The 25994-nt window shown below is 37.2% G+C and overlaps 2 protein-coding genes and 1 long non-coding RNA gene across 4 annotated transcripts in view; 2 read left to right on the plus strand and 1 right to left on the minus strand.

Moving 5' to 3' along the window:
• Positions 1 to 1776, plus strand: part of LOC131157233 (uncharacterized) — a 1870-nt gene extending 94 nt beyond the window's left edge. The window contains exons 1-4 of the long non-coding RNA XR_009137243.1: positions 1 to 139; positions 232 to 277; positions 377 to 439; positions 1566 to 1776. The exon at positions 1 to 139 is cut by the window's left edge and continues 94 nt beyond it. This is a non-coding gene — a long non-coding RNA (uncharacterized LOC131157233). The remainder of the gene's footprint in view (positions 140 to 231; positions 278 to 376; positions 440 to 1565) is intronic.
• Positions 1777 to 6638: 4862 nt separating this feature from the next.
• On the plus strand, positions 6639 to 14617 carry LOC131157234 (F-box/kelch-repeat protein At1g55270-like). Of its 2 annotated transcripts, none has more exons than XM_058111219.1 (3): positions 6639 to 7706; positions 7799 to 7916; positions 13051 to 14617. In XM_058111219.1, exons 2-3 carry the CDS (start codon positions 7881 to 7883, stop codon positions 14308 to 14310), a joined length of 1296 nt encoding a protein of 431 aa, XP_057967202.1. In that variant the 5' UTR covers positions 6639 to 7706; positions 7799 to 7880; the 3' UTR covers positions 14311 to 14617. The 2 variants fall into 2 exon arrangements, with proteins under 2 accessions (XP_057967202.1, XP_057967203.1); XM_058111220.1 differs by having other exon boundaries at positions 6639 to 7673.
• Positions 14618 to 15434: 817 nt separating this feature from the next.
• LOC131157235 (probable ethanolamine kinase) lies at positions 15435 to 25549 on the minus strand. Its single transcript, XM_058111221.1, has 11 exons — positions 25291 to 25549; positions 24831 to 24922; positions 24594 to 24700; positions 24311 to 24416; positions 22077 to 22199; positions 21722 to 21813; positions 19256 to 19340; positions 17848 to 17953; positions 17663 to 17729; positions 15929 to 16021; positions 15435 to 15837 (listed from the first exon to the last, which is right to left on the minus strand). Exons 1-11 carry the CDS (start codon positions 25422 to 25424, stop codon positions 15709 to 15711), a joined length of 1134 nt encoding a protein of 377 aa, XP_057967204.1. The 5' UTR covers positions 25425 to 25549; the 3' UTR covers positions 15435 to 15708.
• Positions 25550 to 25994: the final 445 nt, after the last annotated feature.

The raw sequence follows: 25994 nt of genomic DNA on the forward strand, positions 1-25994 counted from the left end.
CTCTCTCTCTTCGATTTCGGGTTAGTTTTACGCCGGATCGACAAACCGAAACCACCACGACGCTCCTGGCGAAATTCTCTACAAGTTTGCCGGAACGGATCGTCAGGAAAACGAAATTGGATTTCATCCCAAATCCAAGGTAAGGCTTTATATTCAATATTTGGATTTTTGACAGTTGAAGAAAGTGATATACGCGTAAAAATACTGAACTTTAATACTGAAAATTTTCAGTTCCAGGGTGTTGATTGGGAACGTGGGAAATCATCCCTAAGTTGAGGTAAGACTTTTTAAAGTCGAATTTGACTTAGTGGTAGTTATAGAAAATGTTGTATGTACGAAAATACTGGACTTTAATTCTGCGAGTTTTCATTTTCAGGGTGTTGAGTTGAGAACCTTGTGGGTACGGGGGAGATTTTCTTAGGGGCTTTTCAGGAATCAGGTAAGGGGATAAACTAAGCTAGTTTTGTTTAAGAAAATGCATGTATACATATATGTAGCATCTGGTTTTAGGAAAAAAATAAATATATTTATATATATGATTTATATTTGGAAAATACTGTTTAAATGATGATATGTTGAATACGAGGAAAATTTGTTTAGTGTGGCATGAGTATAAAAATGTTTTGTACTGTTTTTTTTTGGAATGGGGATGATATGGATTTCTATGATGGAAAACCGGCGTACGGGCCGAGATATTTTTATATGTATATGTGATTTGCCGGCGTATGGGCCGTGCTATGTGGATGAGATTTGCCAGCGTATGGGCTGTGCTATGTGATTTGCCAGCATACGGGCTGTGCTATGTGATTGCCGGCGTATGGGCCGTGCTATGTGGATTGCCAGTGTACGGGCTGTGCTATGTGATTTGCCGGCGTACGGGCCGTGCTATATTAAAATGTGTAATACCGGCGCACGAGCCTATGATTTTTATGATACACGTATATATGTGAAATGATATGATTGATGCGAAAATAAATGATATGAGATATTTATGTATCACGATTTTAGTATATGTATATGATATCAGAACCTGGTTGGCTTGGTCTAGGCTAGCACTTGCACGGTACCGTTGTTATGTGTCCATGGTCTTCGTGATCATGATATCTGTGTTAACGCCGCTGTACGAAGTGGTGTGAGATTGGATGGTCGATGTGGTTATTTTCAAGAAGTGTGCTGTTATCGCCCCTGGTGTACGGACCAGTCTGGGTAGACCCATCGGACCTACAGACTACTGTTTGACTTGGCAGTGGTCGGCCAACTATTGTCAAGTCCCGCCTTCGGGCCACACAACCCAGTCATGTGGGGGTAATACATGACAACAGCCAGCTAACCTACCAGGATTGTTTTATGTTATTATTAGTGTATGAGATGAGATATGTTTATGAAAATGCAGTATATTCTGCTATGTGTTGATATGCATATGTTTTCCCAGATTTGATAAACAGTATTGAATATGTTATGTATGGTATATGTAGAACACAGAATACTCATGTTGCCACACACTGGTATTAGTTTATTTCCCTTACTGAGAGGTGTCTCACCCCTAAATCTTATACATTTTTCAGGAGCCCCTGATAGGAGAGCGGGAAAAGCCCCGCTGATCTAGATCAGTTGGTTGCCCTCTTTGGAAGGGTAAGTTTTTGGTAGGGACAGTTAGGTTTTTGTGGGGATTGTCCCTAGATTTCATTTTTGGGATGTATATACTGTGAGATAGTAATTGTAGTGACTCTGGTATGTGTTATGCACATTGTGATGAGATGTATATAATTTTGTACTTTCTGCTGCGTAGGCTTCTGCTGTATGTTTTGTTATATCCCTGGTGCCCACGGGTCCAGGTGGATTGTGTCCTGCTGAGCTGGAATGTATGATGTGATGATAATTTATTTATATAAAAAAAAAATAATATGCGAAAAAGGAGCGGGTCGTTACACTGGGCAGACCGATCGTACTTACATACGAGTCAGTTTTGGCTTAACGTGGCAAACCAACTATTGCTAAGTCCCGCCTATGGGTCGCACAACCCAATCATGTGAGAGTAATACATAATATTAGTTAGTTATCCATCTAAGGGAAAATTTTGGTATTATACAGTTATAGCAGATGATTTACATATTTTTAGTAATTTATTATAACACAATATGTTTATGTCAGAAATATGATTTCTCTAGACTTACATAAGAATAAGAACCGTTTTACCTGATTTATCATATACAGATAATCATGTTATAGTTAATTATGTACAACATATATATTTATGATACACAATAGAACTTGTTAAAATTGGTATATTCCCAAGAGAGGGGGTGAATTGGAATTTAAAATTTATCGCCTAGGTTAAACCAGATGAACAGCAGTATATACAAAACCTAGGGTCAGTCTATTCAATTTCTGAATGCGTAGATAAATATAATATGGAATTTAATTCATACGCATCATTCACCCATAACATACATGTGCGGTAAGTATAAAGTGCGGAAATGTAAATGAACACACGATATGTTATCGGGGTTCGGCCAACTGTGCCTACGTCCCCGCCTCTAGCTCGGAAGCAGGAGGGTTTCACTAATAGCTCACTTAAGGGTGGAGCGGCACTGTTTACAACCAGGTCAAATTATCACAGGGCTGACCTCAACCTTAACCAGGTCAATTAGCGGGGCTGACCTCAACCTACACGCCTTAACAGGACGACGCACCTAACTTTCCTAACCGGATCTAAGCCAATCCGGGACTATTCCAGGGCTAGTCTCCCTCTTTAGGCCCGTGCTTGGAAATACAATAGTATTTGAAATACAATCAAATGGTACTATGAATAAGCTTTCAAATAAAGCAGATGTGTACCCAAATACGCGCAATTACAAACACCACAGTATGATTCAATATGTAAGCTCAATGTGGTCTAAGATGTCAACTCTCAAATAGATTTACTATCGTTGTAATGAGCGCGTGAGAGTGCAAACAATATGATCTTTGTATCACAAGATATTCAGGTAAGAAGTTCACACAGAGATACTAGCTAAGCAATATATGTGTATATTTCAAAGAGCGGGTTTTCTTAATTGTATGATGCTCTTGAAGTGTATATGTTTGGTTTGCAAAAAGATTATTCAATTTTTGTATTCAACAAAGGATATATGAGTTAACGAATATTGCAACAAAGATTTTATCACATAAGCAAATATCTCATCAAATATTTTCAAGATACAAACACAGTAGATATTTGAAAATGTTTTTTGCAACCAAAATACAAATACAAACTTCTTAAGATATTGCAATGAATATGCAATACTTAGAAGTTTTATATAAGTCTTCTTAGGAGAGACTTATTACCAAAGTCCCCTAAGAACACTTAAGGTTTAGCCCTAAAAAATAAGTCAAACAATCCAAAGATAAGAGAGCAAACCAATCAAGACAAATACTCAAAACCAACTTACAAATGATGTAGGCAATATGGAAAGGTAAGATTGAGTATGTGAAGCTTGGAAATGAGTATTATAGGATTTTGGTTTTTCAAAGAATTTTTCCTAATCAAAGTGGCTAATCCCTCTTAATCTTTGCAAATGATCACCTATATATAGCCATGGAAGGAAATATGACCGTTGGGGACCTATTGGGTATTATTAGAAAAGTTTAATGACGTTTAAGGCATTTTAATCCTGTTTAAAAAATATTAACTGTGGTAAAAAATCAGGGCAACCCGAGAGGTCCGGTCGACCAGAAATGGTTCAGTCGACCAAGACTCAAATGGCTCGGTCGACCAGGGGACTTTTGAACTGAAAGGTCGGTCGACCGAGGCAAGGCGATTTTCCAAATTTTCGAGGTTCGGTCGACCGGGCCTTTTTGAACAGCATGGTTCGATTAACCAAACCGCTGGGAATTCTCCCGAGGACCCTCCGGTCGACCAGGTAGTTGGAGTACAAAAGTCGTCGGTCGACCGGGAGGTCAAAACGTTGACTCTGAGGTGGTTCGGTCGACCGGCAAGAAATGAACTGTGAAGTTCGGTTGACCGGGCCTTGGTCAAACTGTTGACCCAAGGCCGGTTCGGTCGACCAGGCCAAAGTGAACTGAGTTGGCCGGTCGATCGAAAGTGCACTACGTGTGCATTTTGGTCCCGTATTGACCCAAACAAGTCCTATTCAAGTGCCTAACAAACATATGTGTATTTGTGTGTGTCTTAAGGTCACTTGGGGTCCAATTTGAAGACACCGAAAAAGTCTGGTGTCAGTCGACCGAAGGGTACGCCCTAGGGTCTTTCTAAGGTCCTTTCTCATTCATGGTTCGCTTTAAGCTTACGTAGTAAATCATACATGTGATGTGTGTGAGCTTATTACAAACCAAATACCTACTTACTATTACAGACCAATATAAATACATTACAATGAATATGATTTGGTCTTCAAGCTTTTCTTACTTTGTGCACATCTTGATCTTATCACCCTTAGATCCTGTACAAAATCTCAAACACTCATTAGATACAATGAATATTTGTCATAATCAAAACCGGGCGTGACCAATAAGGTCAACAGAACTCATGTTACCACACACTAATGATAATCTATCTCACTTACTGAGAGGTATCTCGCCCCAGAATTCAAACATTTTAGGACACCCAGACAAGCGAGCGGAGTGAACTCCGAGGTAGAGGAGGTGTTGGTACAATCCTAAATTCAGGGTAAGTGTTGAGCTAGGAGATGCGTTTGTATAATCCCTAGGACAATTGATGGTTTTTGGGGGGATGCACATGTATATTTATGGAGATAGTAGTACTCTGGTATTATATATAAGGTTTAGGGATATTTTGTTTTCCGCTACATAGATAGTATGTATTTATGGACAGGTATCCCCAGTACCCACTTTGGGTCCGGGATGACATTGTGGATATGATTATTGGTATCAGAGTAATTTAATGTCTTTAGCAGTATGAAAAAGAGAAATAAAAAAATGTAGTAGAATTTTCGGGTCGCTACATGATACAAAAAGGCTTGAGAAGGTTGTCTCCGTAAATCAAGCCTACAAATGCTAACAATTTGGATTTTTTTAGGCATCACACCAAATAGAATTAAAGGAGTAAAGTGCGAGCTTCCAAGGATGGGATCGAGAGAGTAGTGCATGATTTATGTGTAAATAGAAATATATATGTACACTATTTTATATGTTATGTGGTTTAAACTGCTTATGTTTTTACTGTTTAATATTGTCTTGATATAGAGTACAGACTCTAAAGCATGCTTGAAAGTGTGTATTTAGAACTTCAAATCAAAAACATGTAATGATATTTTTTTGTTACATTTATGATTTTTATTTTTATTTTAAATTGCATTTGTAATTAAAAAAATGCAAAATTTCGAATTCATGACCAAGAAAATTGCTATCACTAATGTCATTTTTTTTTGTTTTATTTTTATTTTTTTTGAAAAAAGATGGCAGCACCTCCTATCTTTATTAGAAAACTCCTCATTTATGGTAGAAGAATACCGTGGTTCCAACCTTGAGACTTGGGGAAAGCAAACCCCAAGAATCTAAAACTGACTTAACCAACTTATTCAAAATCAATAAACCAATTACCAACAACAAAACATAAATAAGAACTAAACAACTATAAGTAGAAAATAAACAAAATTCTGGAAGAACTGGAGGAATAGACCAACCACTCCAACTTTCACAAACACCAGCACAAAGTATCACGAGCGCAAAGAAAGAAATCCCAACAAATCCAATCGAAACATTCCCTTGACTTGCGACCGCTATCACTAATGTCATATTCAAAACAATTGCGACCGCTACAACACAATTACTATTTTAACATAAATTGTCATCATTTGTTTCCATAACATAATAGAGAAATGTTGTTTTGGAAAACACAAGAGGTTAATCTCAAATCCTATGAAACATACTAGAAAAAAAAATCTTATATGATATGTCCAAATGTGTCTTTTGTTGGCAATTGTTACTGATTGAAGGTTTCATCCTCTAGAACTTTAGGTTCTTAATGAGATCTTCTCACTCCCAAGGCCAAGGCGTATGATTAAAATGTGCAAAGATTTTACTTGACTCTTCAAAGTCTTGAATAATCGAATTTAAGTTTCTCTTAAAATATTAGAGTCAAATTGAGCCTAATTTTCATAATTACTAGTAGCTCAATTTTTCTTCCATTCAAAATTTCTCTAGAAGGAGATGATGAATAAGTCAAGCAAAATATCTTTGGCATTTATAACACAATGTAGGACATGTGTATGTTAAAGAGGAATAATATGTATTTCTCTTTCATTGATCTTTTCCCCTCCTTCAATCCTTTGAAAATTAAAACTCAAGTATTCAATACTTCTTTTACAAAATTCTACCCCACCACATTTCAAACTTCTCAACTTTGAGCATGTAACTTGAGGGTGGACACAAAAAGAAGTATACCATTCAATTACTATCTTGTTCCTAAGCGGTGAAAACATAAAAACAGAGGACTCAACGGACAATGTACAGTTCACCTACATGAAAGACCATGTATGCCATCCCTCAAACTTGCATGGAATGAAGTCAAGCCCACAAAATTTGCATCAGAAGTCAAACTGATGGACACTGGAAATCATGTCCACACACATTCAGTGATTAAAAATTATAAAAGAAACACTGCTCATTAATTCTTCCTTCCACTAAGAAAAGCAGAGGCACAGATGTGATGGCTGTGACTATCATAATCCAATCACACTAATCTCATCTCAGTAGGATGAGCAGCGATCCATGGTCCAGAGTGATGATCAGCACACCATGGTGGAACCCTAATTTTCCTGAATGACTGCAAATACCCTTTGTGGAGTAGGCAGGGTTTGATGTGCTGGGGTCCATAAACAGGAGGGAAAAAAAGTTTTTTTTTCCATAATTAAGAGGATTTGAGGGATGAGGGACCCATCAAATTTTCATTTTTTGAATCTTTGCCCAATGTCTGCATCAGTTTTAATGAGCAAGAAAACCTATTTTGACCCTTGATTTTTCTTCCATCTATCTCTCTCTCTCTCTGAATTTTCCAACAAGAGCTGTTGTCCAATGGTTCTGTGATTTGTTCCTCATTTCTATAATAGAACTACAAGCACGCCATGCAGACCCCTTCATTCTCACCTTCTTTAATGGTTTAGGTTTGCTTTTGCTGCTGTCTCTGTACGTCTCGTCTTAAACACAATCTTGTGCTTGGTGTGTTGCGCCGCTGAGTTGATGTGATGGGCCCTATTCTCCACTGAGAATTAATGGAGAGAGGGGGTCTGGATGACTGTATCTCATCTGCTATTTCAGTGCTTTTTTCCCCCATTTAGCGCTGTCCCGCATTTTGGGGTTTGGAATTTCTTCGATGGGTGCGATTTGGGGTTTCTGATTTTCTTCGCTTGAAGCCATGGCAGGTGATCGTGCAAGGTTTTTCTACGTGGGTTTTTGGTTTTGGAAATTATTCGTGGAGGTGTACTGATGGTAATGCTGGTTCTGTGGTATCACATGATTGTGCTCACTGTGGTTTTTGGTTTTTGCCTGCGAAAGACCCAGCTTGTGGGGTTAATTACTTTGCGTTTAATCGAGTTCTAATGATATGGATTCTTGATTCTGGAGATTGGTTTTGGAAATTAAGAGCTAAGGAGCTTCTTGTGCAAATCGAGACTTCGCTTTATTTCTTCTCTTCCGACACAAACCCAGACTTGGTGAGAGATTCTGTACAAATTTTCAAAGATCAGGTTCTACTTCGACTGTGAATATTAAATTTGGAGTGATTATGGCAGGTTTGTTGTGAACTATATGCATTTCTGATCATGTACTTCTTATGCAGGGTCTGAATCATGATGATCGACGGATGAGTGTTTGATTTGGGTGTTGGGTTTTTGATATATGTGCAATTGACCAGGTCTTGAATGAAGAAAATGGACAGAGTGATTCAACCTCCTCTGGTAATTTTTTTTCCTTTCTGCAAATTTTATGCTTTGATTGTATCATAGTTTGTTGTCCGTGATGGAATGTAAACCTACACACACGCACAAACAAACACACACACACACACACATTTCTATGCTATGCTTCCATATGGTTTTTGTAGTTCGGAAGTGTCTTATTCTTATGGTTGGCTAGTACTGTTTCTTTTTCTTTTATTATATATAGTGCTATTTATTTAGTTGTTGAATTATCGACCAATTGATTTTTAGTATGAATCTTGTAAGAATCCATTTTGCCTTTTATTTTCAACTTTTGAACTTCCTGAGCCACCTCATTTTTTAAGCTCTCTCTCTCTCTCTCTCTCTCTGAGTGTGTGGCTGTTTGTGTTTGTTTTATGTATGTGTTGCGACTCTGTAAACGGATTTGAATGCAGTTTTTGTGTGTATTTGCAGGCTTGCGCAGTGAGAATATTATTGGGAATAGTGTTTCTTTTGTTTAGTGGAAATCCCATGGAATGATTTCACTGAAATTAGTGCAAACTGTAAGAATAATGGCATATCTGCTAAAATTTAAGTGTTTTTCTACTTTGTTACTGCTGCTTCCTGTTAAATATCCCAGTACTCATTGTTGTCACCCAATTCTAACAGCTTTAGCTTTTGGGTTAATTGATGACTTTACTTCTAGTTCCAAGACGTCTTGCGTTCAAGTCTTGTGATCAGTGTGTGTTCCCTCTTATTGGCAATTTAGGTTCTACCTTTTGTGTAGTGAAAAGACCATGGAATGACAAATTTTAAGTGTTTCTTACGGTGTTGTTGCTTCCAATTAAATTGCTGAATATGCATCATTGCACCCCAATCCTAACAATCTAAGCTTTTAGGTCAAGTGGCTATTTCTAGTTTCAGGAGTTCCTTGGTTTAGGCCTTGTGATCCGTGTTTTTTTTCTTGTTATACTTATTGTAGTTCAATTTGTTGATCTTCATCTGCGAGCTGGGATTGAACATGAGGGAGAGTGTTTGATAGCCTAATATTGCATTGTTGGGCCCAACTCCAAAAGCTTTTAGGTCAAGCAGTGACTTTGTGAGCTATGACTGTCCACCCAATTACTGGTTTCCTTCAGATTTATTGTTTGTGCATGATTCAAGGATGTTCATTGATTGGCATCTTACATTCTTCTTTGAGAATGTTATTATCATGAATTTTTGCCTATATTTTTGTTGATTTTAAGGAAGATTTATTCTGCCATATAGTGCACTTTGCCCTATTTAAACATGGTCTGTTTTCACATTCTCTCCAGTTGATGAGTGAAGAAATTGTTCGTCATAAAGTAGCCTTTCAATTTTTACCATTGACAGTGCATTTTATTATTTTATTTACTGGATTTGTCATTGTTACAAATTTCGCCTTTACATCTAGAGGTTGCATCTATTTATAAATGATGGTTGAAGTGTTTAAATGGGGCATCTCTCACCACCGCTTTTAGATCAGGTTGGCCTATCACTTTAGGGCTCTTTATGATTTTTAGAATTATGACCAACCAAGAGTTGCGATCTGCTGCAATAATTACATTGCACATGTATGCAATGAGTATGATACAACAATCAATTCTTTGGTTCCTCAGTTGATCTTATGTTTTCTTTCTTTGTGTGTGTGCGCGCTCAAATGGGTGTTTGATCAAATAATTCAAAGCTATTTGAAAGAAGGATAAGAGAATGAGGCCTTTACCACAGGCTCCAGCTCTCTAAGATACAAATTGAATTGATCAAGCTTCAAAATAAAACCCGAATATTAGCTGGTTAGTTTCAAAACAATATTGTGATGTTGAAGATGAGACTAGTTTCAAAGAGGGATTAAAGGGTGGGGGTGGAAAGGAGTAAAAAATTGGAAGTGGGCTTGGGGGGGTGAATTCTGATGTCTTTCATCTGAATTCTAATAGATTTGAGGGCAACAAGGTTTATGCTCGTTGGAGGGCAGCTCATATGGGTGCAGAGATGAGGAAGGTGCTTGATGATAAGAGAGAAAAATCTTACGAGTCACTGCACCAAAGATATTAAAGAGAGATTCTAAAGGAGAATTTAGCTTAGTGGAAGACTCTCATGCAAAGAAGGAAATTAGGGGTAGTAATGGGGCAAGTAAAGGAAAGGAGATGAAATGGGAGGATTTTTCAAATTCAGAGAGTGATGATATTAGTGAGCTTGACTGTGGTCGGGGAGGCTGTTGTTGGATGAGATTCAAGAACAATATGGTTATGCTTCTGATCCTTGTGACGAACTAGGGGATTTATCCATTGGACGGCTTGGAGGGAACATCTATTTTTTAAAATGATGGGCTGGTTAATAATTTACAGTGTGGGGATGGAATTTTGCCTGCACTGTTGGAGGAAATTTTTAAGGAGGTAGAAGCTCGAGATCTTTTGGATAAAATGGATTTAAAACTGACTGATTTTAGAGGCAATGAAGTGCGCGTGGATGGTGGCAAAAGCCAAAAGATAAAGGGTCAAAGGGAATTAGCGAATTTGAAGAGCTCAGTAAATTATGATTGGAAAGAAGGGTTTGAAAAGGGATTTCCTTGGTTAATTTTGTTTGGGTTTATTTTTCAACCTTGAGTTTTTCTTTTTTTTTTTCCTTCTTTCTTTTTTCTCTTTTTTTTTTTTCTTCGTTGATCTTTCGTTGTTATTTGGTCCCCGCGTGTTGTACCTTCCCTTATTTCTATCTAATATAGCTGATCTTATTATCTTAAAAATTTATTAAAAAAAAAAAAAAAATGAGGCCTTCACCACATGAGTTCCAATTTGTCACAATGACAATAGTAAATTTTCAGTATATATTGCCCCTTGGATAAAGCAATTTTGTTGAAATGAAGCAATATATGGTGGAATAATAAGGGCTTCTATTAAAATATAAGGCAAAAGACTCTCACCTTTGGCAAAAAGACAAAGACCTACCCTAAGGTTTCATATATGCCATCGACCTCCCCTGAGGTTTCAAAAATTTCACAGACCTCCCTTTAAAAAACTTGTCTTTTCTCAAAATACGAGGGAAGGTTTGTATCTTTTTTGCAAACCTAAGGGTAGGTCCCTAGAATTTTTGAAACCTCAAGAGAGATCCTTGGAATTTTTGAAATCTCAGGAGAAGTCATTGTCTTTTGCCCTAAAATATAAATAGCTGCTCCCGGGTTTGCTTCAACATCTTTTCTTCTTTTTTTCCTTTTTTTTTTTTTATAAATATTTTCAATGTCTGCATGAGAATTCTTAACATGCCATAGAAATCTAGAAGATAGTTTAATGGTATAAAGAGGACTGGTATGCAGTTTGTGCATTCATTTACCTCACTTTATTTCTTTCATTTTATATTTCCCCAATTATATGAATTTTCTTTAAATTTCCAAGTTAACCACTTCCACTTATCACTCTATTTTTCTTTTTTTAGCATTCTTAGAATTTAACTCTTTACTGCATAAGAAAAATAAAATAGAAGTTAATTCACGTGTCTAACTCATCAATGTAGGGTAACTTGGAACATCATCTTTGTTTTGGAGTTAAATCACTTAAATTTATCTGTCTCACTTTTTGAATTTCTTGAATTTGTTAGTTTACTACTATTTGTTCTAACAAAAAATGGTAGAGCCTATTTAGTCGTGGAAAACAGTTTTCATTTTCCATTTTTAATTTTCCAAGGAATTTAAAAAAAGTCCAGATTATTTTTCAGTTTTGCAAAATTTGTTTTAAAAAAATAATCAGAAAACAATAAAAAGTTTTGGCACTGCTCATGTTTGGAAAATAATTTTGTTTTCCATTTCCAACTTTTCAAATAATTACAAAAAATACACCTTGTTTTTCAATTTCCTAAATTTGTATAAAAAAGATGGAAACATCTTTTTATTATTTTCTATATTTCTGACTTCTTATATATGGAAAATTGAAAAAAAAAAAAAGTGATTTTGTAATTTTTTAGAAATCTAGAATGAAATATGAGAATTGTTTTCCCCAACTAAACAGGTCCTTTATTTCCTTTCTTTTTACTACAAATCTTGTAAAACTGAAAAGTAAGCTAGAATTTTTATAATTCTTTGGAAAACTGAAAATGAATAAACAAAAACTATTTTCCACAACTAAACAGACCTTTATATTCTATGAATATCTGCGAGGGTATTTTTCAGGGGGAATAGGATTAAAAAATTGGAGGGGAACTTTCCTAGTAGCCTTTAGGACAATTCCCTTGCCAATTTTTAATCTTACTTTTGCTCCCTAAGGCTGGATGTATGAATTAGCTAGTTGATCAAAATAAAGGACAGTGTGAAAAATAAACTATATTGTCTTTATTCATTCGTAACCATTTATTGGCTTGTCATAACATACACAGGAGGCTGCATCTACATCTTGGGCATCTTTCGCTCGAAGGTTCAACAGTTAGTTGATCCTTGTGAGATGCACCTTAGCTCCTCCACTGATGTGTGGTTTAGAGCCTCGCGCTTTCTAAAGTCTAGTCTCAATTTTATCTTATTTCATATTTTATAATTTTATACATATTTTCCGAAACTATATATTTTACATAGTCCCCTCTAACCTTTGAGTCTTCTACATTCAACCCCCTCCCCAATGCTTCCCCACACCTGCACATCCGCTACCACTCCTGCTTCACCTAACTGCTTTGAATTGTCATTCATTAATTATATTTTTCTTTTAAAAAAAAAAATGATAAGTTTATATTTTGAGAAAATTTACTTGTGTGGAACAGCATGTCATAGTTCATAAAGGTAAAGTCAAAACTACTCTTAACAAGTATTTAGAAGTGTTGCTAAATAACATAGCAATGTTTGGCAAAGTTTAAAACTTTCTGTTTCATACATTTGCAATTAAGCCAGAGATGACCTACTTGGTTGAGATGTTTCTCCTTGTCATGTTTGGCAAAGTTTAAAAGTTTCTGTTTCATACATTTGCAATTAAGCCAGAGATGACCTACTTGGTTGAGATGTTTCTCCTTGTCCGAATACCTGAAGTCCTAACCAGTGCTTGTATGCTTGTACTTGTATTATGGATTTTTTCTTTTCTTCAATTTCGACACTGGCATGCCATATCATGTCAAGTTGATGTTATTGTAGTGAATAAGTACTTGAAATGTTGCCATAATACTTCTCTTTCTTTTTTTTTTGAAGGTTGATACAACAGCATGTTTATGTAGAGTAGATGCAGGACTCAAAACTGTTGCCGGGGCTAAGAAATATGTCCCTGGGACAAAACTGTGTCTTCAGCCTGACATCAAACCATCCATTCATCCTTCCAAGCACAAACCAGGGCGTGGTGACAGGAACCGCATCCAGTCCCCTCTGCTTCCAGGGCTTCCTGATGATCTTGCCATTGCTTGCTTAATCCGAGTCCCACGAGTTGAGCACCGTAAACTTCGACTTGTCTGTAAAAGATGGTACCGTCTTTTGGCTGGCAACTTTTTTTACTCACTCCGAAAGAGTCTTGGAATTGCAGAAGAATGGATATATGTTATGAAGAGAGACAAAGATGGGAAAATATCATGGCATGCTTTTGACCCAATATACCAGCTCTGGCAGCCCCTCCCACCTGTCCCAAAAGAATATTCAGAAGCTCTAGGGTTTGGATGTGCTGTTCTTAGTGGCTGTCACCTCTACTTAATTGGTGGCAAGGATCCAATTCGGGGATCAATGAGACGAGTCATTTTTTATAGTGCTCGCACAAATAAGTGGCACCGTGCCCCAGATATGCTTCGTCGACGACATTTCTTTGGCTCGTGTGTCATAAACAACTGCTTGTATGTAGCTGGTGGGGAGAATGAGGGGGTGCACCGATCCTTGAGATCAGCTGAAGTTTACGATCCCAACAAGAATAGATGGTCCTACATTTCAGATATGAGTACAGCTATGGTACCTTTCATTGGGGTTGTTTACGAGGGCAAGTGGTTCTTGAAGGGCCTTGGTTCCCACCGACAGGTTCTGAGCGAGGCCTACCAGCCAGAAACTGACAGCTGGTATCCTGTCTATGATGGAATGATTGCAGGCTGGAGGAACCCTAGTGCTTCACTAAATGGCCAACTCTATGCTTTGGAGTGCAAGGACGGCTGCAAACTCCGAGTTTATGATGAAGCAACAGATTCTTGGAGCAAGCATATTGATAGTAAGATGCATTTGGGGAATTCCAGGGCTTTAGAGGCAGCTGCACTGGTCCCACTAAGTGGAAAACTCTGTATTATTCGTAATAATATGAGCATTACCTTGGTTGATGTTTCAAATTCTGAAGATGTTACCGGGGCTACAGCTGAACACTTGTGGGAAACTATTGCTGGAAAAGGGCAGTTCAAAACTTTCGTTACGAACCTGTGGTCGAGCCTTGCTGGTAGGAACCGACTTAAAAGTCACATTGTTCACTGCCAAGTTCTTCAAGCTTGAAGGCTGTAAAAGCATACAGTGGAATCAAAGGAAGGCGGACCAGTTTTCAAACTTTTCATTTCTCCATTCGATGGCCTGCTGCATATGCATCAGAGAGCCAAAAGCATGGAGCATTGAGACAGAAAGTGATGAACACGAAGTCCAATGTTGCTGGTGTAAGTTGGTGTTAGTAAAACGATACTTGTGTTCCAATATAGGCATCAGATTGATGACCATGTTTGTTTTGCCTGATCATATCTAGTCCTGCAGAATATTTTGTACAATACACAGTTGTAATGTTTTGAAAATTAAAGAGCCTGTTATCCAACTCACCAGAGCTTTTTGCCTGTTAGATTGCTGTAATTGGTGTCTGAGTGCATTCCTGCGAGGACATTAGCACATTAACAGTGAATCATTTAGCCTTAGCCATCTTAACCACTGGCCAGTGGCCTTGTCTTATGTAGCTCCTAGATTCTGCCACATCTCACATTTATGTTTTGTATTTTTCCCTTGTTCTCTCCTTCCCCTTTTTTACCTTCCACTCAACTCACTTGTCTCCGCATCCTCTCTCTCTCTCTCTCTCTCCAATTTCATTCTCTCCTTGCATTAGGTTCTTCATTTTAATTCCCTCTTTGGGACTTCAGAGATTGGATCTTGAATTTAAATTTATGTGACTTTAAACAAAAACATAGTAAAAAGTTGTGTTTGAGTTTTATCCTAAGCACACAAATTCAATTTGTGATACCAAACACAACCTTAGTTTTTACATGTCTTCTCTCATGAGGTTCAGTAATTTAATAATCATTTTATCAATAGCTTGAGCAAAATTGCCAAGGCAGAAAATTGTACAAATTGTTATATGGTGATCAGTTTAACCCCACAAACAAAAACAATCAGATCTTATAAGTTGATTCTGGGGCCTATAATCCAATTTGCCTAATTTTATGCCATTGCTGTAAATCAAATGCATTTGAGGCCGCAAACAGGGACCAACATAAACATAAATATTTTTCCAGTCAGGGTAACCATTTCAATGAATTTCAAAGTCCAGCAACCATCTGGTACTCACAGAAGATGCAAAACTAAATTCTCAATGTCAAGAATGGTTAGCCATGGGTGTTAAATAAATGACAGCCATAAAAAAATTTCTTCCAATATTTTCATGTTGAGATGACTGATCAGATTAAATATGAAAACATAATTTCACAAAATAATCAACTAGACGTTTCATGCACATAAAGAATTACAACAGCATGCATCGACCTAGGTAAACCCCAAAAATCACAATTAAATTTTGCTTTCTACTCTTTTTTCAAGAATAGCTACAAAAGAATTTTTACAAAATGATCTAACTAAAGAGCTCGAGCTCTCCCTACTCTGTTGTATAGGACTGCGGGTGAGATGTGAAAAAGACAGAATCTATCCCGTCCCATGTCCTGAGAGGTAAGATCGAGCAAGGGAATAGCACTTCTCCTTCTGCTTTTTGTGCTCATCGTATCGCAGAAAGAAATAACCAAGATAATCAAAATTGATGGGAGACATCTTTGCCTACAAGCAAAAACAGAATAAGAACAAAATTAGTCATAGATGTTAAAGTTGTCTTAGGGAGGCTTGAATTGCAATGCTAGAGTAGAGATACCTGGATTAAAGCCCATAAAGCCCAATATAAGTGTGAAGCTAGCATGAAAGTATTTGTCTCAATGTACAGAGCTTCCAAATCTTCATCAGAAACCTGTTGATAAACACGGCTTAGTTGCAACCATGTACAGTTCTTAACGTTATAATACACAACTCAGCAGAAATGCTAACTTTATATTTTGAAGGAGGTGCTAATCTAATGTAAGAGAGCAAAAATGTATTAGTGGTCGTACCATGCCAACTGCTATATGGTAAAGCAAGAGACGCATTCAAACCCAACAATTCTGATTTCAAGATGTGAAACTTGGGAACCTAGAACGATCAACTTTTCTTGGCCAGCTGGCTACTAAATTGCAATGGTAATGAACAATTCTGGAACCATAATAACTGAATAACATACTAATTCTTTTTTTTTGGATTACGCACCGGGTATCCACGTGTCCGTTTTACAGTCCACATGACTAAACCGGCGCCCTCTCTATATATGATGAGAAATCTTTGAGAAAGAATCCATGGACAGAAAATGTAATAAAAAAAAAATTTCCAGAACCAGTTGCAACTGTGAACTAACTGATGCAGGGGCAGCATCAACGATCTGCAGCCATTAAGGAATGTAGGAGAGAGAGAGAGGGGAAGAAGGAAGAAGAGAAGAGAGGAGAGAGGAGGAGATACAAGGGGGAATCATATGTTCACTTTCAAATTCAATTACAACCAACTTCTAAATGGATTTCACACTATTTATAAGAAAGCAGGAGTGGCATCAATGATCTGCAGCCATGAAGGAATGTAGGAGAGGAGAAGAAAGTCAAGGAGGAAGAAGGCAGAGAGAGAGAGAGAGAAAGAGAGAGAGGAGAGAGGAGATACAAGGGGGAATCACACGTTTCACAGTCAAATCAAATTCATCAACCAACTTCCACATGGCTTCCACACACTCCTCGTAAGAAAGCCTCTAACACATGAAATTACAGATATACCCCCAAACTAGATGAAATCACAAACAAACCCCTAAACTAAATATATTACAAACAAGCCCCCAAATACACATTATTCTATAATAATTAAACTAAATATACATAATAAACTAATTAATTAAACACAACAATTCTTGTCCAATTATTCTCCATTAATCTCTAACAAGTATCTCCCCAAGGTCTCGCTTCTTATCCTACATCACTAATGCTTGGCCACAGTCCCACAGAAAACCTTACTGTCCATGGGTCAAATTTTACCTTGAGTAAAGAAAAAACCATTCTGAATTTTACCATGTTACTGGTAGCAAGGGGATATCATTCATCAATTGAAGATGCAAACCCCATTCCCCCAATACACAAGTAACACAACAGACACTCTGGGCAAAAAACACTTCAGTTTAGGCCAAATTTTGATCTTCTAGAACAGTCTTTTATGTTCCTAGTGCCATATGGCCCATTAATGGCCTTTATATATGTTGCAAAGATATAAAAAGTTGGCACCACCCATCCAAAAGTCCTACCAGTGGGATGCTCGACTCCAAAAACGAAGAAACTTTATTCAACTACATCTTCTCAGGGAAATGGCACTGAAATCTAATCCAGTTGGATATGCAAAAGCTGGATACTCATGTTGTATATACAAGTCATTCAACTCAAGAAATGTCGAGTATTTAGGGCAGTATTTGTACACAAATTTGGAATTACACCGCAAAACATAACCAACTTTTACGGCTCGAAAGGCAATGAGTTTTCCATTCTTGTACCTCATGTGGTCTGTCAGGTTTTAAATAATGCCTGAAGAAATGATATTGCTCATCTTTGTCTGGGTATCTGCATAAGACACAATGTCCAATCATCACAAACTTCTACTCTATTTATGGCATCAAATATTTATGGAAGAAGATGAATAAGAGATGGGAAGAGGAAGTTGAAAAGGCAAATAACATACAAGCTGTAGTCACAATCATAGCCTGCATATTCATTGAAGTGATTTCCGATGTCAAAGCCTCTGTAATTGTATGATCCATACTCGAAATCAATGAAGTAGAGTTTCTCTGGATGTTTATCAAAGAGACACTAAGATCAATAAGAGGAGAACGTTGTTGACATATCGCGCTAGTAGCAAAGGCACTCTAATTTCAACACTTTCTTCCCAGTGCAGGTCAGACAGCAATATGGACACTGATGTCCAATACTCCAAATTAGATTTCATGCCTGTTTGGAGATCGCCATCTCTAAAACCTCATATAAACAACGAACTCAAAACCAAATATGTGCAAATATATGATTGCTTTTTCAGGTAATTGAAAAATCTAAGCAACCCAACATTCTTAATACCAAAACAATTCAGGTGAACTATGGCACTATGCCTAGAAACTATCATTCATTTGGTCCTCCACAATTTTCACTGTAAGTCTTCACCTGGTTGGCAAAGCCTTTTATCCAATACAGTGACTGCCTCTAAATATAGAGTCATCCGTCAAATCTATCATGAATACATTTTTTTAAAGTAGGGAAACATCAAGTGCAAGAGCCCAAATTTTGTACAGTGAAGAGCATAACATAATGTCCATAACATTTTCCTTGGTATATGTCCTCTTTTTGCTTACAGATGGCATAAATGACGTAAATTGAAAATGAATTAACTTAAAATAAAGGAACAGAACACCTGAGATTTGCCAAAAGCACAGGCTGCCCTGGCATTCAAATAATAACACCAATCTCCCTTGATATAAAAATATAATGACAATTATACCCCCTCTGTATCTGAAAGTGGACCATGTTCAGGAAAAACATGAGTCAGCTTATCCATAGCCCTTCTCTGGGACTGACTTCTAAGACTCTAAATTGAAAAAAGGATTTGGAGAAGTGAACACAATAGCAAATACAGGTACATCTTTCCACAGGTACGCATCTTCTTTTCTACAAGTGCATCTTTTGATGAGGACAATTTTGTATTGAATGGCATAGCATTCTCATAGAATCTCATCCAGGAATAGTATATGAGCTCTTCAGCATTAGGCCGCACCATTTGGTGGTCAAATTCATTACAAAGGCAAATAATATCAATCTAGAAACAAACGAGGGGTAAAATTATCGTTATAATTAAACGTTAAGGGAGGCCAGTGTCATTTTTTTGAAAGTTAGGGGACATTTGCACCTTTTTTAGCGAACCTCAAGAGCAGTGAGCAAATTTGCCCAATTAATAATTCATGGCAGGGGAGAACATTGATGTAAGTCCAGAAGAGAGAGCACCAGAAACTGACATAAAAGTAGGAGGAACTATGGTGATGCAAAAATCAACTCAGAAAGATTAGGGATGGATGCATGTACTGGATATCAGGGTCCATATGTACCTTCATCATCACTGAGCATTAAATTCCCAGAAAGTAGATCGTTGTGAGCAAACACCACGGGAACATTAAGATGCTCTGTTAATTTCTGTTAAACAACCACAAATATGTATATCAATAAATAATAAGAAACCTTCCCGAAACCTTGTAAGAACTCCACATAAACTCAGCAAGTGTTAATAGCAACTGAAAATGAACTTCTAGCTAGCAAGTATTTGCAACCTCTTTACGGATCACCTCATAGTGACTAAATTTCCAGAAGTTGACAAGAAAATGCTTCACCATGTACAGTTTCAAGGCAGAAAAAGAAACCTAAAAGAAGAAAAAGGCTAGGAAATCCTATCTATTAGTTGAGGCATCTAGCATGTCCTCCAACCTACTCATCCTAAATTCCTAATAATTAACCATCTGGCATTAAGTTAAATCCTTGCTTCTAAATGCAATTTCAGCAAGAACCTGATAATGCTTGGAAGATGAGGAAACTAAATTAAGAAACCCAATTAAGCCAAAATACCAGTTACCTAAGTGATAACCTATAATCTTAAAGATATAATTCTAACAAAAATATCGTCAATAGAAAAAAATAGAAATAAAACCATCCATGCTGGCTGCATCAATCTTCCCAATCAGAAATAATTCAACCCCAAATTTTGAAAGTACAAAGAATAATCCAAATTGGGTCCATGCTTATGAATTCAACAGGGTGGGGTTTGGGCTCCCAAGGCAGTGATTCTTCAATCTCAATAGTAGCTCCTCAACAACCTCAACATATTGGGGCTTGGGCTGCCAATGCAATGGTTCTACAATTTCAGATACAGCTTCCTCAACTACCTCTTCTTGAATGGGTGGAAAGGAAGGCAAGACTTCTAATCAACAATGATAAAGGTCAAGATCAATCGAAAAGGGTGAAGCATACAATCAAGCTTGCACATCCTCGAGTAGTACATCTCCAAAGCCAAGTTAAAACCCTTTTTTTTCCTCTGTTCTCTCTCTTAAAATAAAAAATAAATGATGCCAGGCTGGTTCAGTCCGATTTAAGTGAACTGGATTAGTTTGGCCCAAATGAACCGTTTTTTTTTTTTAAACTTTCAGTTTTTTAAACCCTCTCCTTTGATTGAGAGTAGGGTTTCTGAGAGTCTGGGATCTTTACTGCACAACTCAGATCTGAAAATCAAGACGCCAGATCTGATTTGGACTGCTTTTTTTTTTGTGGGGGGGGGGGGGGTAGGGTGTTGATTCCTGCTTCCATGAAGGCATTGTTCGAATGTAAAGATGGCAGAGGTGGCAACCCAACCCTACAAGTTTAAGTGATACTCACTCAGTCAAACACTGAGATCTGCGGTCATTTGTGTTGAAATAACAAACCCTTCAGTCAAATACTGATAGACAATTGTGTTGGATCAGACTCTGCTCTGATGCCAATTGATGCAGGACCAACTTCCAAAATCGTGATTTCTCAATTCCCAGCTTCTGAAAAACTAATACATAGAAGCCTTTCATAGGCATACAATGCTTGGAAGATAAGGAAACTAAATTAAGAAACCTAATTAAGCCAAAAGTACCAATTTACAAAATGATAATGAGCAAATAAGTAATAACCTAGAATCTTAAATATATAACCTAGAATCTTGAAAACATAATCTTAATATAATTAATGAATACCATAAAAATAAAAATAAAAATAAAAATAGAAATAAAAAACTGAAAATAGAAATAAAATCCTCCATGCTGGGTGCATCACTGGTGTAACCATATTTCACCTGGCAAATATATGGATTAGGGCACGCCCCTTTGAGACTTCCTATCACTAAATTATAACAAATAAATAAATAACTATAGAAGTTACTGCCATAATTTTTATAGTTAGTTTTTCTCAAAGAAAAATAGCTTTAAAAGTTGCAAACAAAAAGTAGCCTTGCATCATTTTTGGCGAGATTCTCAAGCTTGCAAATAAATGCAGACCATTTGAAACTACTTCCTTTTCAGAATACCGGTTGGACATACACAGAACAAATTGCATTTTCATCTATTGAGAAACACTTATGTCAGGGCATGATAGGATTAGTTTTGCCCCAATTCTCTGTGGACCTGCAGCACATACATCAAATGCTCAAGGATCCACAAGTTACTAAGTCCCAGAAAAGAGGCAATACATGCACAAGTTTTTCTCAAATGGCCACCATCACATCTGTCATAACAATATTCACCACCACCACCCTCGGCTGGGAGACCAGTAAAAAAACTTCTTTATTTTTTTGGGGACCTGGGGAGGAGGAGGAGAAGCCAGAGAAGTGTCCACCAAATATGGTTTTAGAGGACCAATAGGTGCCTAGGTATGGTTCACGGGAAAGGCAATGACAGGATGAGGGTTCACACTCAAACAAAGATACTCACTCCCATCATTTAAATTAACAAGAAGAAAATGTGTCAATTACAAAGATCATAATTACAAGCACATAAGTGAAGTACCTTGAGCTCAACGACTTCATTATGAACTTCTTCAAATGAAATACTTTCATACTTTATCTGTTTCTCGTTATCATCAAATTTAATATCAGAAGCTGCAACAAAGGCCAAAATTCAATGCGGGATATGTAATAAAGATGGAAAGTGTGGAAAAGGTAACATCTATCAACTAATTTTTCTCTTTTATTTTTATTTTTTCCCATGTGTGTGTGTGTGTGTGTGTTTTGGGGTGGGGGGGGGGGGGAGGTGGAGGGGGAATTGCTTGACTGCCAACATTTGGAGGCAAATTATACAGGAAAAAAGAAACATGATTATCGATTATTAAGTACAGGAAGCTAGCCATTAATCAGGAAAGAACCTTTCTCAAAAAACTTGAAGACATCATTCCACAACTGTGGTTCTTTAGAACCCGGGACTTCCACCTGATGAAATTTATGAAGTTGCTTTGCAATTTCAGCAGCCAGCTTTGGTCTTCTCATGTCTATCAAGAATAATATCAAGTCAATAAAAGGGTTGAAAATCATCGAAAACCCTTAAAATGCACATGCTCAATTTCAATGAAATAAATTTCAGTTCCCATGTCCTTCGGTTGCCACATAAGGAAGCAATGCCTTCAAGGAATTTATTCTAAGAAATGAGAAAGTTGAAAATATAGGATTTATATTTGTGTCATGGGGTGGAAGTCTATGGAATAAGATGGTGAGAGCCAAAAAGTGAGCATTGGAATGCAACCTAGCATTTTATCAGGTAACTCGTGGAGCAAGCCCATGTACTTCCTAGCATATTTATGTCCCTTTAAAACAAATACTAATCATTACACAGAAAGCTTTTCAGCTTACAGAATCCTATTGGGATCCAGTGATGCAAAGGCTCTACTTTCTAACAATAAAGGCCAGTAGGCAACTAATTTATGACAAGTTTTCCTGTCTCAAAATTAGGAACTGTATTATCCTACATGCACAAGTGAGAAAAAGGAATCAAATCCACCACTAACAAATGGATCCAGACAGCTGTGCTTTGTTTAGCCAATAGCATTTTTGCAGCTAAGGATTTTACCATTTTATGTCCAACCTTGGAAATAAGCAGGAACTAGAATGTAGGATTTCAAGGAAAAAGAGCAGCTCAAAGTGCTGGCAGTAACATGCTAAACAAACACAACCTACCAGAACCTCTCAAGAACATAGTGGTAATAATAATTGTTAAGGCTTGATATAGGTTGTTTGAAGCTTTTAAGTACAAGTAGGGATCTAACATGGTATCATAATTATAGCTGCCAGGGTCCTGGGTTCTAGTTTTATTGTGTTTACTTCACATAGCATTAGAGCCATGGTTGCTAAGAGGTCCTGGTTCTATTTGTGTTGTCCACATTTATTGCCAATTTGTCAAATTTTGCTTATTCCTGATAATGGCTGTCATTCATAATTTTTTTCTCTCACCACATGCAATTGGGCTGCACGTGCAGGCTACTGTTGAGGCTTGACCTACATCGTTGACTGACACCCTACCAACTTAAATTTTTTGGTAAAGTGGGGATCTAGCAATAATAAAACATAACAATAGCAGCAACAACAATGAAAAAGTGATAATAAGAACAAAGCAGCCAATCAGAAGGAAGAATTCGCAGCTAATAAGACACAAGAATAAACTAAAATCTCCCCAAAGACAGCACAATATAGTGCGAGTTAAAGATTTCATGTCTGTGTTTTTTGGATAGAAAAAGAGACATACTAAGAAAGAAGAATGTACAAAAAGGATGAGAAGTCCCCAAAGAGCATAAAAGAAGCAGAAAGGCCAATACAATAAGGGAAACAAGACTAGGTTAAAAGGGCCATCCAATTGCAATGAGTATCAGCAAAAACCATACTGCCAAAAAAAAACCTACAAAAAATGCATATTGTTAAAAAGGAACACAGGTTTTCAATTTTGAAAAAATTCAGTGACTTAAATCATATCACTAACCAGCACACAAGTGCACACTAAAGTTGGAAATTGAATTTAATTGTTAGGAAGTAGAATTACAAAATGAATCCAATCATGTTACAGTAATTAAACTTCAAACACCATGCATATAAACATAAAGATTAAGAAACTTAGAGAAGTATATCAAATTACATAAACTGCATATATATAACAGTCGCGACAAAATCTATTGCTAGGGAACTAAAGATTAATTCAGTAAAAGCCTAGAAACTGGTTTCTAAGTGGGCTAGCAACAATTGCCAGCAAGTATTACCACATCAACTAGTAATCATAGACTCTTGCAATCAAACATTTGGTAAAGAGTCATAAATTTATTGTGTGAAAAGCAAGTCAACCACAACCCATCACTGGTGATTAAACCTGTAACAGTTATATTAAGTGGATTGGAAAGCACTTGGTTTAACTTTTAGTGGTTTCTCAGTCTTGGTTTGGATTAGGAAAATGCTCTATCAACCTTTTGTAATCCTTCTTCCTTTTTTGTCTTAACAAATTTTCCTTTTTTTCAAAAATAAAAATAAAAACAAAAAATTGACATTCATCTCTTTAGACCATCCAATCCAGGATAAATTCCATCATCCGTGCAACTCAATTATGACCTCACTTGAAACTTACCAGGTGGGGTTAGTGTGCGTGCATTGATAAAAGACTGCACCATGCCATTTCCAAACACTCCAAGTAATTTGGCACCAAATCCTGCAGCTGAGAGGTAACCAATGGCCTAGACACAACATGAGGGAAGCATTTATACAGTGGAGCACACAACCAAAAGCTACCAACTATGCCCAAAAAGGTAATCTGAATCAAAACAACCTTAATGGATATATACATACATACATATATATATATATATATTCACAATTAAAGCAAACAGACGAACAAAAATTTTATACCTCACCTGCAATTCCCTTTCACGATTGATAACATATTCAGTATTAGGGCCATACAATCTAACGGTGACGCAAACATCATTTCCGTTTTCTTCCCTGACAGATACTTTCAGCACTGCAACGATGAGAAGCACAAAAAAAAAAAAAAAATTGTGTAACACTATGCTAGATTATAAGTAAATGCAGCTGATAAACAATGTGTCCAAATGAAAATTATTCTGACAAACAGCAAAACAAATGCTCACAGAGATTTGTGATGCCACCAGAAACGGTCTCAACACAAAAATGTGAATCGTCCAAATTCGACCACTCCTTGAAAATATCCTTGCACAGCTCACTGCCGACATAAATGGACCCAGCTTAATGAAGTATATGCAGCAACAGACCAACAAACAATGAACAGAGAAGTTGAGGAAACCAACAAACAATTAAGAAATGAAACTAGAATCATAGTCTAGCTCAACCACGTCTAATTTTTGAATTAGGCAAACTCGAGAGGAATTTTTTTCGTTATAAAGGCCAACATTACATCCAATCTCCATTTCCAATACCAACATTTCCATGGGCAACCAAACAGAGTCCATGAAAAAACAAAAAGTAAAAATCCTAACCTCAAAACACCCATTCAAAACCTAAGCTGACAAATTCACGCAATAAACATTGAACAAAACCATGAGAAAGAGCGAGAGAGAAAGACGAACGAACATGACTCGGGGGATCGTGTCAGGGAGAGGAAGGGAGGAATCAACGGTGAGAGGAGAGGAATGAATCTCCGAGCTACTGTTCTCTCTCGCTTCCTCCGCCACCTCCATGGCGTTCCAGATCTTCACTGCTCCCATTCTCTCTCTCTCTTTCTCTCTCTCCGCCTTTCTTTTCCCTCTCCTTCCTCCAACTTCTCGTTTTTTTTTTTCCGTTAACCAGACGAAAAAATGGCGAGAAATTTATATCTGGGAATTGTAAAATTAAAATGCCGAACGTGTACCTACCGTTGATTTTGTGTCCCTCCAAGACGCGGTCAACATCCGTCACATTTTAAAGGACACGTAGGCGATTTCTATTGGTTGTTTGTCCTTCAACTTGCACACGTAGCGTAACGCGTGTGGAAACAAAAAATATCTATTTTTGGACAGGAAAAATAATTTTAGAAATATTTTTGCACACGTAGCGTAACGCATTTAGACACCCGTGCGGTTGTCTAGGCTCTCGTGGCGTGCATGATCCCCTTTTTATTGAGTTTTTTCTTTTTTAATTTTTTTATATAAAAACTTTATCTCCCATATTAATGCGTCGCAAAACCCGTTAGATGGTCCAGAGAGTTTTGCATGGTGGACAACAAAGAGAGAGAGCTCGTCTTTTCCATACTTGCCGAGGCTATCTTTAATTACTGTGGAACTTATGGATTTTAACTT

Source organism: Malania oleifera, chromosome 6 (genome assembly GCF_029873635.1).
Source record: "Malania oleifera isolate guangnan ecotype guangnan chromosome 6, ASM2987363v1, whole genome shotgun sequence".
In the NCBI taxonomy this organism is placed as follows: domain Eukaryota; kingdom Viridiplantae; phylum Streptophyta; class Magnoliopsida; order Santalales; family Ximeniaceae; genus Malania; species Malania oleifera.